This window comes from Strix aluco, chromosome 3, assembly GCF_031877795.1.
Source record: "Strix aluco isolate bStrAlu1 chromosome 3, bStrAlu1.hap1, whole genome shotgun sequence".
Lineage (NCBI taxonomy): Eukaryota > Metazoa > Chordata > Aves > Strigiformes > Strigidae > Strix > Strix aluco.
The window spans coordinates 30,885,604-30,899,198 of NC_133933.1; the positions used below are offsets into that span (position 1 = coordinate 30,885,604).

At 38.3% G+C, this 13,595-nt stretch overlaps 1 protein-coding gene across 12 annotated transcripts in view; it reads left to right on the forward strand.

Annotated features, from left to right (window-relative positions):
- BICRAL (BICRA like chromatin remodeling complex associated protein) overlaps window positions 1-13,595 on the forward strand; it is a 45,839-nt gene that overhangs the window by 17,645 nt on the left and 14,599 nt on the right. For 4 of the 12 annotated variants that reach the window (XM_074818000.1, XM_074817999.1, XM_074818001.1 and 1 more), the window contains exons 2-5: window positions 7,958-8,006; window positions 10,805-10,853; window positions 10,936-11,004; window positions 11,574-11,642. In XM_074818000.1, the coding sequence (XP_074674101.1) occupies window positions 7,963-8,006; window positions 10,805-10,853; window positions 10,936-11,004; window positions 11,574-11,642 (231 nt within the window). In that variant the 5' untranslated portion in view covers window positions 7,958-7,962. The other 8 variants (XM_074817997.1, XM_074817996.1, XM_074817998.1 and 5 more) reach the window with 8 other exon arrangements.

The following is a 13,595-nucleotide window of genomic DNA, read 5'->3' on the forward strand; positions in this document are numbered from 1 at the left end:
ATTCATGAGAGATAACACTTCTGTGTTTCTTTTCTTGTTGCTATTTGTCTGATTCCTGAATATTTCCTATTTTTTGGAATAATTTTTCATCTTTCTCTGAGTATTTAAAATTACAGATTTCTTCTTGTACTCTGTTGTATACAGATGTCTTTGAAATACTGATGATTAAATTCAGTTCCACAGCTGATTTCAAACACTGTGAGTTCATCTTAAAAGTACGACTCAAATTTAGAATCTTGGAATGAAAACACATTTTCATGTATATAGAAAGTTCACGCTTGCCTATTGCACTGTGTTACTAGGTTAGAATCCCAAACTTTGTTAGCTCTTTTTTAGAGCACAGTTCCTGGTAGATTTTGCAACAGTACAGTAGTTGCTTTTTGTTGATTACTCTGGAAGAGAAAGTATTCATAATGAATAATTACATATTGTAGAATGTAAGCAGAGAATGGTTTACAAGTTAAATCTTCATGTTGTACATTTTTAAAATTAATTTTGCTTCCTTACTGCTGTTGTCTTGAAATGGCAACTTTCTGATAATTACGCCTTCTGTATTTTTGCCTGAGTAAAATTGAGAGTGAGATTTTAATTTGCAGTCAAGTTTTTCAATATTTACCTCTTTTCCATCGAATACTGTGTCATTATTCCACTGCACATAATTTTTTGCAGTAATGAGGGGGGGAGGTGGAAATACCTCTTAATACTATTTTTTTGTATTGTCTGTGTAAAAATCAGTTTCTTGAAAATAAAGGGCTTGATGTGGTGAGCAGCTCTTAGGTTGGTCATAAAACACATGCTTGATTAGTTACAAGAATCTGAAATTGTCCACTTTGCAAGATACTAGATTGTTCAAAAGTAGCATGACTTGAAATTTAAGAATAAAATATATGGTAATAGGGGTTTGAGTTTATATTCCTTTCTTACACTCCTGTGTGGCAGAGAATGCAAATGAGGTCTGGTTGTTCCTGTGTAGTTGAGTTTCCTTCAATGAATCCAAGGCTGCCTGTTAGGAACCGGAGAGAGAACTGAGGGTGTAAGGAAGGCAGTGTGGTTACAGCACCTTAGCAACCTGGAGTGCATACTGCTTAAATGGTATGCAGTACCTAATATGTGGTAAAATGCTTAAATGCCTTCTCTCCCCCCCCAAGTTCAGAAGCACACTGAGTGAAATATTAGCACTGTGAAAATTAATGGGAGTCATGGTGTGGAAATTTGTGTGAGGAAAGGACTTTGACTCTGGGCGTTTTGTCTCTGCAGTCAGTGTGGAATCACTTAACGCTCCTGTGATCCTTTGATGTATTTTAAAAAGGGAAGGATGCTTGTATATATGCTGGTTAATAGAGTTATCTTACATCTGTATTCAAAAAAGATAAGAGGGATAAAAATGTCATAAATTTGCTGTAGCACACTCATATCATGCTCTACAGTGACTATTAGAGTAACTTTGATTTCTTCTATTTTTGTTCTGATGATTATTGTTATAGTGACAATTTATTTCTTCAGATATTCCATAGTGAAGTTACTGTTAATGTTGGGATTGTAGATTAAAATTGTGGAGAATGGTGTAGAGTAACAGAACAGTACAGAAGGTTTGATGGCTCAGATCCATTATAAAGCATGACGGAGGTGTCGTCAGAGTTCCTGCTGACTGGATGTGTACAAAGTCTTACCGATCTTGTGAGGATTAGTGGGCATGTCTCGTCACTCAAACAGTAGTTGCTTCAGGTGCTACACCTGTTACCGTATGCAAGTTTGATTATCTCCCACTATAAAGCTGTAACTATAGCAGTCATTTCCTGTTCCAAAGCATTGATTTCCAAAGGGCAGTGTTCACTCTCAGAAGTCGTGGGCCAGCACAATGCCAGTCAGGAATTGATCCCGTGTAGTTGCACGGAAGCTAAGAGTCTGTAGATTTCTACAACAGTTTTGCAGTTAAATTTATTTACTTGTGGCTTACCAAGGTTTGATGTTGATCGTATCACACTTTTGGGAATTACTGCTCTAAATGTTTTTCTAAACTAGCCACTCTCTTAGGCTTTTTACAAACTGTGAAAATAATATTTTACAAATAATATTTTACTTCTTTATATCTGAAGTTATGTATTAAGGTTGTATGAAATTATAAATTACTTTGAGAAAGAAAAATGATTCTTTTGTGACAAGCTTGTATATAATTTGAGTGAATTTAAAATCCAGTATTTACAATGGTTTTGAATACTCCTGTTTTTTAAGTTGTAAAAAAAATGTACATTATAGGAAGCCTATATGAATAGTTGGACTGTTTCTGGACAAATCCAGTTTTAATGACTCTGCAGGTTGTAGACCCTGCATGTGTTGCGTGATACTGTGGATTATGAGGCATGGTGATTAAAAATTTAGGCTGGTAAGGACCCCGGGAGGTTGTCCAGCCCCGCCCCCTGCTGTAAGCAGAACTAGCTTCAAGGTTAGGCCATGTTGGTCAGGGCCATTGGAGTGAGTTTGTGAACTTCTTTTGTCCTTGTATCCGGTTGGGATTTTCTGTGTTGTATGTTTTGGCTGTTGCCTCCTGTCTTGCAGCGGCGCATTGATGAGACGAGGCTCTGCTTGTCTTAGTACCCCTTTTAGCTAGTGGCAAACTGCAGGTAGCAACTGGGTTAATGTTGTCCAAGCTGAAGAAATGTAGTTCCCTCAGAGTTTCTTAGTGTCATGTGCCTGCAGGATTTTATTGGCATTCTGCTGGACTCTTTCAAGTTTTTCTGTATTTCTTTTAAAGGGGAGTGGGGTGTGTGTGGCAAAACTGGACGCTGTATTTCAGATGGGAGCTCACAAGTGCTGAGTAGAGGGGAGTAGTTGCTTCCATCGACCTACTGCTTGCACTGCAGCTAATGTGAGAGTGCTGGCCGTATTAACTGTACATGTGCAACTACAGTCCAACAATTGCTTTAAGCTGGCTGAAGCACTGCTGCCTTCCCCCATGCTTAACTACCCAGCTCCCTCATTCCTATTCCCTCTCTTGTGCTGGCACTAGCACTTTTATAGCCCTGTGGCAAGCCAGAACCAAATCAAGAAGCTAATCCAAGTGGAAACAGATCAATGTATTTTGTCAGATCAATTTTCTGTTCCAGGCAACTGTTCAAAGCCTTCAGCTGAGTCAGGGAAAGTGGATGAGAGGGGAGCAGGACTGCTCTCCTCCTCTTCTGTTGGTCTTTGCTCTGTAGTAGGTGGGAGTGTTGAAAGGGAGGCAGAGGCTTTAAGGCCAAGTAATAACAGTCCCCCAGAGGATTGGCTTGCATAGCTGGGACTTCCTTGTCAGTTTTATTACTTTCACCTTTTCTTATATTCTGTTTGGAAGTGTGTGGTAAAGGGCACTCTGGTTATTTCCCAGAAGGGATAGGCAGTGCTGCTTCCACAAGTATGTGTGACCCAAGTTGAAGTATATACTAGGTTCCCCAGTGCAGTAGCAGGGAAATGAAATAAAACAGCAGAGGCTTTGCTAATAATAAATTACAGGGAATATCTGTGCTGGGTTGTGACTAATTAGTAAGGATTGCCCTTTGTAAATTAGTTGGATGCACCAGCAGCGCTGAGTTTGGCCTACTTACGATAAACAGATTTTAAAAATTTTTTTAAAAAAAGGCACTGTAGAACAGTATTGATGATAACTAGGTATTTGTTAGGCTACATTGTAACAGCTGTCCAGCAGGCTGTGTGAATCTTCCCAACCTGTATTTTGCCCAAAATATCTCTAGTGTGGGCTCTTGTCAGGGCCTTGGGCACACTGGTAGGCCCCAGCTGCCCAGACAGGCCTCACCTGGAGCCTCTACCCACAGCCCTTGCCCACGGGCTGAACCCCCTGTCAACTGATCCAGATACAGAAGTGAGTCAATCTTAAAGAGTCTAGGCCAGTGGTCTCCAGATGTTTTTGATTGCACACCTGTATTGGTAAAAGTTTTTTACAAATTATATGCATGCACTACTGAGGTTCGGGTATTTTCTTCCTGTACCCCAGTGGATTATCTTGCACACGCTCCACTTCGGAGACCACTGGTCTAGGCTATGTAGCTCTAATACTCTAATTGCACTAATTGTGTCAAGTTTTATTTTCAAACTGTCCTGGCTTAATATGGTTTATACCCATTTCATACACCAGTCATTGATTTGGCCCACTATATGTTAACAGTGATGAGGACAGAATTTGTGTAACTTGTGTATAGAAAAACCTGAAAAGATAGTTGGCAAGAAAAGCAGCAAACTTTTCTACCATTTGTGATGTAGAAGATTCATTAGGAGAACTTCACAGGATAGGCTTGCCTTTATTAACACACTTTTAAATGATCATCTGTGTCAAGGTCATGTGTTGCTAAAGTTGCCCTCTTTTCAAAAGAGACTGAAGGAGTAGCTGCTTTTGGGTGTGCAAGGACTTGGTCTGGTTGTGCACCTCCTCTACTGCTCTCCTGAAGTTAACAGGACACTAATCCTCATTGAAAATCTGCATCAGTTGAAAAGGTTTAAACCTGCAGTTATGTGATCGTGTAGATCTTGGGTATATGTGACGGAACAGGAGGAGAATTTAGTCTAAATATGTAGGTTTGTGGCTTGGTTGTAGTCTTGGTTGTTCTTTCACAGGCTACGTACCCCTATGTGTGCTGTTTAAATTGCGTGTCGGTCCTGTGGTATTTTGCAGAAGCGTGTACTACATGTTAGTGTAGCGTTCCCTAGCCATCAGTTGTGGGGATACTAAAATAGTAGTGATCTGTCTGTGCTTCATTTGCAATTTTCAAAGGTGTGGGAGCATGTAGCCCCTTAGACTGCGAATGATGATCAGAACAACTTTGGTATGTAGCAAGAGCTGTGTATGATAGGTGTGTTCAGTGGCTCTGTGACAGTACATTGATCAGCTGGATAAAAACTTGGTTTTATACAGATTAGCTCTTTGGTAAACCAGCATTAAAAAAAAAAAAAGGTGACATAATATTTCTTTTTCATGTGTGTACAGAATTCTGCTAGTGATGACAAGAATGTTTTTAAAGCTTGTTAGGAAGATGCATTTCTGGAGGGGACTGGTTATGATTCTTGGTGTTTATCAAAAATGTAGCTGTTTTGGGTTTTATTGTCTATCATAAGCTGGTAGGAGTTCACAGTATATTGGGTAGATTTTTCTTGTATCATGTTTGTGAAATGAGGAAAGCCAACAGATTATTTTTTCTAATAAAACCAACTCACGTTCAGCTAAAGGATTGAATAGTGGAGAATGTGTATTACCATTAACATTTTCTCTCATTGGTGTTTTCATGAAAAAAAAAAAAAGTTCCTTCTGATCGTTACATGCAGGTTTTAGTGAACTTAGCAAATTTGTCTAAATTGAGTTAGTAGTTTTAATACCCACAGGACTACTGTTTGAACAAAGTTCTGTGTGGTCACTTTCGATAATGTTGAACCCTTATTGTAGCGTAATCACAGAGAATATTTGGTTTGGTAAAGCAAAGACATTTTATTTAAATAACAATGTCAGTATTGCCATAGACATATGGGATGGAATTTCCAAAAGTAGGCATGCAGTGTGAAAACGAAGATCATGTTGACTTTCGATAGAGCTGATTTTTACTTCTGGGTAGCTAGGAATCCTTGAAACCTTGTTCTTGAGAGATGGATATGCTGTTTAGCTGTTAGAGGAAATAACAGCTTTCTGTAAATAGTACTAACAGTGCAGTTAGAGCAGAATGCTAATCACTTAATGGTAATAGCTTATTAATTTGTTCTTACTAATGCCCGTTTACATTTAAATTTTGTGACATAAAATGTCATGTTATTTGCTTAGTCTTAAATCGCAGGATCAGTGCTCATGCTAGTGGCTGTGTGCAAAAATGAGCAGATGTAACACTGAATCACGGGAGAAATTATTTTTCTTAAGACACATAATCACTTCATGAATGCTGGTTTTGTTGACACTTGATATAGTTCTCTGTAGCTGTGCTTTGTTTTCCTGCTCTCCCAGAGAGGTGATACTGAGAGATCCTTATGGTGTGATGTATGCTCTGGTTCTACTTCTCCGTCGCTATAAGCTGAAGCACAGGAGATTGAAGAAAAAATCTGAATGAGGTTATGCAGTATAGAAGACAGGGTACCCTCTGCTAGTCTGAAGTATAAACCAGATTCAGAATCAGTGGAGTATAGAAAAATTTTAGGAAAGAGGTTACAGAATCACAGGACAGCTGAGGTGGGAAGGGAGGTTTAGAGTTCACCTCATCCAGTGTCCTTCTCACAGAGGCTCAGCCCGAGCAGGCTGCTCAGGGCTCTGTCCAGCTGGGTTCTGGGTATCTCCAAGGATGGAGACTCTATAACCTTGCTGGAAAACCTGTGCCAGTATTTGAGTACCTTCAGAATTTTTTTTTTTAAGTTTTTTTTTCTTATGTTTAAATAGATTTTTTTGTTTGTTTCAATTTGTGCCCTTTGCCTCTTGTTCATTCACTGGATACCACTGAGAAGAGTTTGGCTTGGTCTTCTTTATGCGCCCCCCCCCCAGGTATTTATACACATGGGTAAGATTCCCCCACAGCCTTCTGTTCCCCAGGCAGAACAGTCTTGGTGCTCTCAGCCTCTTGTATAACAGATGCTCTGGACCTTTCATTGTCTTAATTGTTATGGAGATCTGTGTGGGGGAGAGCCTGAAGAATAATTCAAGTGGATCTGGCCAGGGAGAGCAGGTTTGTCTTTGGCAAGAAGTAAGAGAGAGAGCAAAATGAATTAAAGTCAAAACTATATTAATAAATTTGAGTGGTAAGTATGATAGCAGACTTTTTAATGGAAGTTGAGAAAAAAAACAAGCATGGAGTGCACAGTGATCAATTTGATGTGATTAGAAGATACTGTGAAGATGAGATTGGATAACTAAGTGGAAGCCGGGGTACCAAGAGGTTTAGGAAATGCTAGCGTCAATTGATAATTGAACTGGTGGATTAGATGGGATCTTTGCAGACAGAATAAGGGAGGATAAAGTGGTCCTGAGAGTTACTGACAGGGAAAAGGGTGAAGTCTCAGATGACATTCTGAGAGTTACAGTGAACAGGAGAACCACCAGCATGTGCAAACAGAAGCTTTGACGGAACGGCGATTGGAGGAAAGACTGATTGGAACATGTTTGGTACAGGCAGCACCCGACCCTGTAGCCAGTGTGCAAGAGAGTTGGTGGTCATGATACTGGGAGGCAAAACATGCTCTGCACCCAGTGAATGGATGCTTACATTAGGTTTGGCTAATGCAAATGAATTCCCCACCCGTTGTTAAAAGAATTGTCAGAACTCTGTACTGTTAATCACAAGTTTAAGTACACTTCTGAGTATTGTTGAGGAGAAACTGGAAGTGGCCATATTGTTGCAAGCAATAGCTAAGAAAGGTCTGCTAGAAGATAGTGTTCTTTTCAGTGCTTTGTAATGTCTTGGCTATAGTTTTGGTTCTAGCCCATAACAGCACTGTCATGATACTGACTAAATTTGTTTACCTTTCTGGCTGGTCGGAATTATAGCCGCTAATTTATAACAGTCTTTATAGGTTCTGTAGTGTTCGGTTATTCCCTCACTGGGATTAGCTGGGAGTAAATTCCTGTAGAAGCATTTTACATGGAGTTTTGAGATGGCATTCAGTGTTGGGTTTTTTTACTACTTCTTTTAAGTCATAGAAGTTCTGTTTAATCAGTTATCTTTGTCCAATTTAAAATTCTAAAAAAACCCCAACCCTAAATGGTAAAACATTGCACGGAATTTTGTATATCATTACACATGACTGAATTTGATTTTGAGATAAATCAGTGGACCTCTGTAGAAGGTGCAGGTTTATTTAAGAACTTTGTCGACAGTAGACATCTGTCAACTTCATAAATCACTGATAAAAAGTATTCAGATACTCTGAATTGGTTTTATTGTTGAAAGCAATCTTTTGTCTGATATGTATCAAATATCCATCTTCTCCCTTTTTGTTCTAGTTGTCATGGATGATGACGACGATGAATCCTGTCTCCTTGATCTTATTGGGTAAGTTTTCCTTAAGCAATTCTTTCAGAAAAGTTGGGAAAAATAATTTTACAAAATCACCTTCTAGGAGGTGATTCTATCTCAGTATTGTCTCAAGACTTAGATGACTTGCAAATGGAATGAGTAGCTGTGCTTCGCTTCCTCCATGTGGAGATGCGTGTATGGCAGAGCCTTCAATCCCAGTGTATACTAGCTGACAACTTTCCACTGATGGCATTCGCCTCAAGAGAGGCTGAGGAGTGAGTATGTATGGAGGTTGGATTCTCTTCTCAGCTAGTGGTAATATTAAGTCTGTGTTGAAGCGTGTTACTAGAGATATTGTTACAAACTTAATTGCAAAGAACTTTTTTTTTTTTTGATTAAAAAAATAAAAATCTTAATTTTTTGAGTAGTGGACCTAGATACTTTGTTAACACTATGCTTGTATTTTTAAAGGAAAAAGAATTGTTTTCTTAATGATAAATACTTAATTTCTGCTAATAACATGCATTTGCATAAAAATGTTAGAGAAACAGAACCTAATACTGTTAAGTAGTCACAATAAACAAGAATTTATCAGCATTTTGCTCAAAGATACTTGATTTTAATAAAATCGGGGATTTTAAATGGTCCTGAGGTGGTTTTGTTTTGTTCTATTTTTTTCCATTATTTTCATAAGATATTTATTTGGAGGTTTATTATTCCATATGGGAATCTCAAAAAATAATTAGTATAGAAGCATGAGCAAGATTTTTGTGGTTTGTGTAAGTGACAAGTTACCTTCCTTTGGCTAATGTTCATGTCAGTATTCAAGAACAGATAATATACCATAATGCATTTTAAACATAAGAAAATTGAACATGTCATAAGTGATACTTTGTTCAAACTCTGCCAGAAATTAGTATGACATCTGTCTCATAGATCATTTCCACTTCATATAAGAATTTTTTACTGTCTTAAATGTAGTAAATAAATAGGCCTTTTACCTTTCTCATACACTCAAAGCTTCCAGCAAAACCAGTGAGAGCTTTAACTTCAGAAAAAAACACAGTGGCTGCTGTAATTTGGGGGTTACTGTACCAAAACCACTGCCAGTAATGGCTTCCAGTTCTATTCTGTGAAGTATACTGTGCAAGATTACTGATGGTGGCCGCATGAAAACATCCTGCTTGGAACATCATGATGATAATTAACTGCATGGGACAGTTAAGTGCTCTGTCATGAGCATGAATCGCGAGGATCCTGGTACAAGTTCACAGGTGGTCCAGAAAATGAAGTGCTCTCTATACACATGAGTGTTTGTGTGAAAAATTACAGTGTTCTTCCTGCTGCTGGCAGCAATTACTGTCTTAAGTATCTAGAAGAATGGAAAACAGCATTTTTTTCAATTGGATCTTTGATTTTGGTAAGTGCTGTCTAAAATTTCTTCTTCACTAAAGACAATATTTGAGGTGATGAAGTGTTCTTCATTTTTAATTGCATTTTTCATAATTTAAAGCCAGTGAGTGTAATTAGTATCAAACAGCCTGATTATTGATAAAACTTGTAATCATAATAGAGCCCTATATGAGATTGAGTTCTGTTCTCCTTTATACTTGAAATTTAGTGTAATCCCCTACGAAAATGACACTTTCCTTTGAAAAGATACGTAACCACTTCTATGTTGTAAGCATAACTGTACCATAAAGTCCCTGCCAAGTGCTAACATGTCTTTTGTAAACATGTGAATGCAGTTTGTTTTTTAAATGAAAAAAAGAGGAGTAGAGGTGTATTTGTGGTTTTAGAAGAGTAGTTGTAAACCTGAAAGATCTTTAACTTGTTCCTTCTTTATCTTCTAGGATGATGAAGAGAGAAGGAGCGATGTTTTGAATTAATATTTTTTTACATGAGACTCTCCTGCTTCTCAAAAATGTTTTATTATTACTTGTTAATCAATAAAGAAGTTTTAAAATAAAAAAATTCCATGTCATTTTACTCTCCATGCTAATGGACATGTTGGGAAATGCTGTATAATTGTTGTATTAAAATAATCCCATGAAACACAGCACTTTAATGTTTTTTACTTGGTCTCTATGTGCAGTTACATTAATGTATTTGTGATTTGTTTGAATTTCCAACACTCATTCTGTCAGACCAGATTTTTAATCTGAGTTTTATTTAGTGATAGTGCTAAGTTAATGAAATACACTGAAGTTGTATTTCATAATATTTAATCAGTTATTTCTGTGGTTGATGTCACTTGGAAAAGGTGCTGCTTTTTTTCTCCAAGTCAAGGCACTGTTACTATGGCAAGCATAAATTTTTGTCAAATTATGTTAAGGGTAGCAGAAACCATGTTAAAGATTCAGGTTCATAAATACCCTACTGACTTAGACACTAGCTAAACAAACATTATAGTTCATCTCTGTAGAAGAGATGGTACCTGGTTTAGTTCAGATGTCATTTGGTGATAGCATTTTCCTTAGGTTTTGTGCTATGTGCTGCCATAAAATACTGTGTTTTAAGAGAATATGAATAATACCCTCATAAAGGGAAGTAAAGTAGAATGCAACTAAATTTTTGTGATGAACGTAGTTTATTTCTTGAAATGCCTTGGTACAATGACAGCAAATACAGTCAACAACTGAAAATTGTGCTGATACAGAAACACAGATCCTTACATGGTATAAACTTTCAGCTTTGCATTGGAGTCAGTGAAAGAATTGTGTTTCTATTATAAACCAGATTTATATGCATGCAATATCTGGCTTAGTTAAGTTAGCCTCATTAGTAGAAAGAGCTTCCTAAAAGTGGTAACTTTTTCTTTTTTTCCCCTTAAGGGACCCACAGGCGCTGAACTATTTTCTACATGGACCTAGTAGTAAATCTGTAAGTAGCATTCCTGTGTATTAGACATACAAAAGCTTCATTTAGTGTATTATTTCTAAACATTATTTTTGTCTTTTACCAGAGCAATGAAGACTTGACTAATGCAGAATATTCTGTAGCCAACTCAAATTCAATTTTCGCCAACTCCAATGTAAGTGGTCAGGAAATAAATTGTATTTGTACTGAGATTGCATGCTTCTGTTACAGCATTACTTGGCTTTTATAAAACTGAAGTAGATGTGGATTTTGACCTTTTTTTATGAAAATTCTGAATGCTAACATAGAACCATCTCATGCTGTTAATATTTTAAGTATTTCATTGGGTTTTCAGTGGGGAATTAATCAAAAGATACTGCACTGTTGAACTGTGTTTCGTAAATTCGTAAAACAGCTTGGTGAGCAGTGAAAATATTCTTCAGTGTTAACTGTCTCCAGTAAACTGGACTTGCAATTTTAGTGTCTGTAGATGTAGTAGTGCTCAAATGTAGACCTTAAAAGTTAGTCATTCATACATGTGCTGTGTATGTTAGGATGGTTTTGTTTCTCATTTCTAAGTAGAATCTGTGCTAGAAATTCTTTTAAATTAATGAATGGGGATCTTTTGTTCTTTGGGCTGAGTAGCTAAATTGGGATGTTTCCTTCCTGTAACTTCAGTGTTAGGGAAGTCACTTCAAATTCATTAGGTGTTGCAAGTAGTCCTCAGTATTCTTTTTTTGCCAGGAGTATGTTGCAGCCCTGGGCCAAGTTTTACCCAGTGAGGTTGTGGAATCCCCATCCTTGGAGATAAAGGCAAGGCTGATCTGCTCTAATGCTGGCCATAGTCCTGCTCTGAGTAGAAGGTTGGACTAGATGACTTCCAGAGATCCCTTCTGCCCCACATTTCTTTGATTTCATTGGTGTGTTTTTTAAAAAAAAACTTGTATTTTTCATCCCACAATTCAGTTATTTGAATATGTAGAGTAGGGTTTCCTTGGTAGTTCTTCCTTCTGTTGTACTGTTATCTTGACTCTGTTTGTCCCATGTTTCTAACAGATACGTGGATATATTTGTAGGTGTGTAGGGACCTTAAATAATTGGCATAAATAAATCCTGAAAACTGTTTATCTGTGCATAGAGAACTAGTGACTTTCCTGTAGCCACAGTAGTGTGACGTGTTTGCCCTGTCCTTCCCCTTTCAGTATCATTATTAAATATTGTAGAAGCAGCATATGTTGAGTGACAGTTCTTTATCCAGCTGGTTGACGTAATGGTGGGAGACTGGGGTACAAACAGTAATGGGGTGTGCCCAATTTTCAGCTAATCAGCAACAGTGGTTTCAACTTGGTACCAGGCTCGCCATTATCAGACAGCAGCTTCCTGTGTGCAACATGGCAGAGGTGGGTTTTGAGGGCTCATCCTGAGAAAAATGAGGTTATGGGGGGGGGGGGAGGGGGGAAAGGGTGACATATGGCATGCGTTTGTCATAGCCTAGACTTCCTAGTTGTTCTGTGTAGACATTCTTCTGATAAGCATGAGTAGCTGGGCAGGAATCGTGTGTATTTCTGGTGTATTTTCAGAAAGTAAGTTTTTGGAGTAATTTTGAGGGGGAGTGGGAGATTCCTGGCCAAGGTGGGATTATTGCACAGGGAGTAGCAGTTGGAAGGAACAAATATTTGGTGAAAGCTAACAGAGCGCTCTGGTATATGAGATTGGTGGGTGGGTAATCTAGAAGGCAGGTGATCAGAGGAGCAGGGATTTCTAGTGTCTGTGTCTAGGATGGCTTACTGTATTTTCATTTTCCAGGACTTGTTCCCCTCGTGCTCTTTCTCATTCTTTTGTATCTTTGTAATGAATACCAATGCCATCTTCTCTTCCCTCTCTCCTTTCCTCCCTCCTTTGTGTGACAGCCCTGTGCTGACCTAAGTGAAGAACGACTTGATTGCAAAGACAGATTCTTATAGTGGATTGTGAAAGAACATGGGGTATCTGAAATATAAATTGATGGTTTCACAGTCCCTGCTTATAATATAAGCTACCTGAAAAGTTAAAGGCTTCTGAGTTTTTTGTCGTTGAAGTTTTTGCAGATACTGAAAGTTCTGTCTTTGTATGTATTCAGAATTGCTACCATGAAGTAGGATTGACTGTCTTGATGCTCGTCTCATGCCTTTCAGTGGCAGAGTTTACAAATTCAATGTCAAGGGTTCAGTGCCTCAGCTGGTAAGCATGTTCAGCCAACACCTCACACAAACAAGATTTAAGTTCTTGCTGACTGAAGGACGAGAAAGCAGTGTCCGCTCCTTACCCCCCACCCTGCCCTGAGTTGAATGGTTGCATACCACCTCTGCTGATTCTAGATTGATTTCCTTGGGTGGTTGTCAGTCTCTTATAACTGTCATGAGAGGGTTCCTTAGCTGTTGCCCTGTTACCTGGGTTGTACTCAGTGACTGCTTCGACCTTCCTATTACAGTATAGTAGAACACCTTAAGAGAGCAGAATATTCATGGCACCAGCGGGAATAAGACTTGTTGGTAAGCAGATTCATGAAGTTACAGAGGCATGAATTTCTTACTGAAGTTAATGTGGTCTGCGTGGCTGTTCTGAATCTGGGCAGCAGTGATTCAAATGTTAACTTGGAAGGTCCCTGGTTCCAGTTTATGCACATAAAATTGTTTTTGGATGTTAAACAGTCCTGGGAGCAGGGAATGAAACTTGGGATTCTTCATGCCCCTGGGAGAATTTCAAGCTATTAATCTTGATTGCATG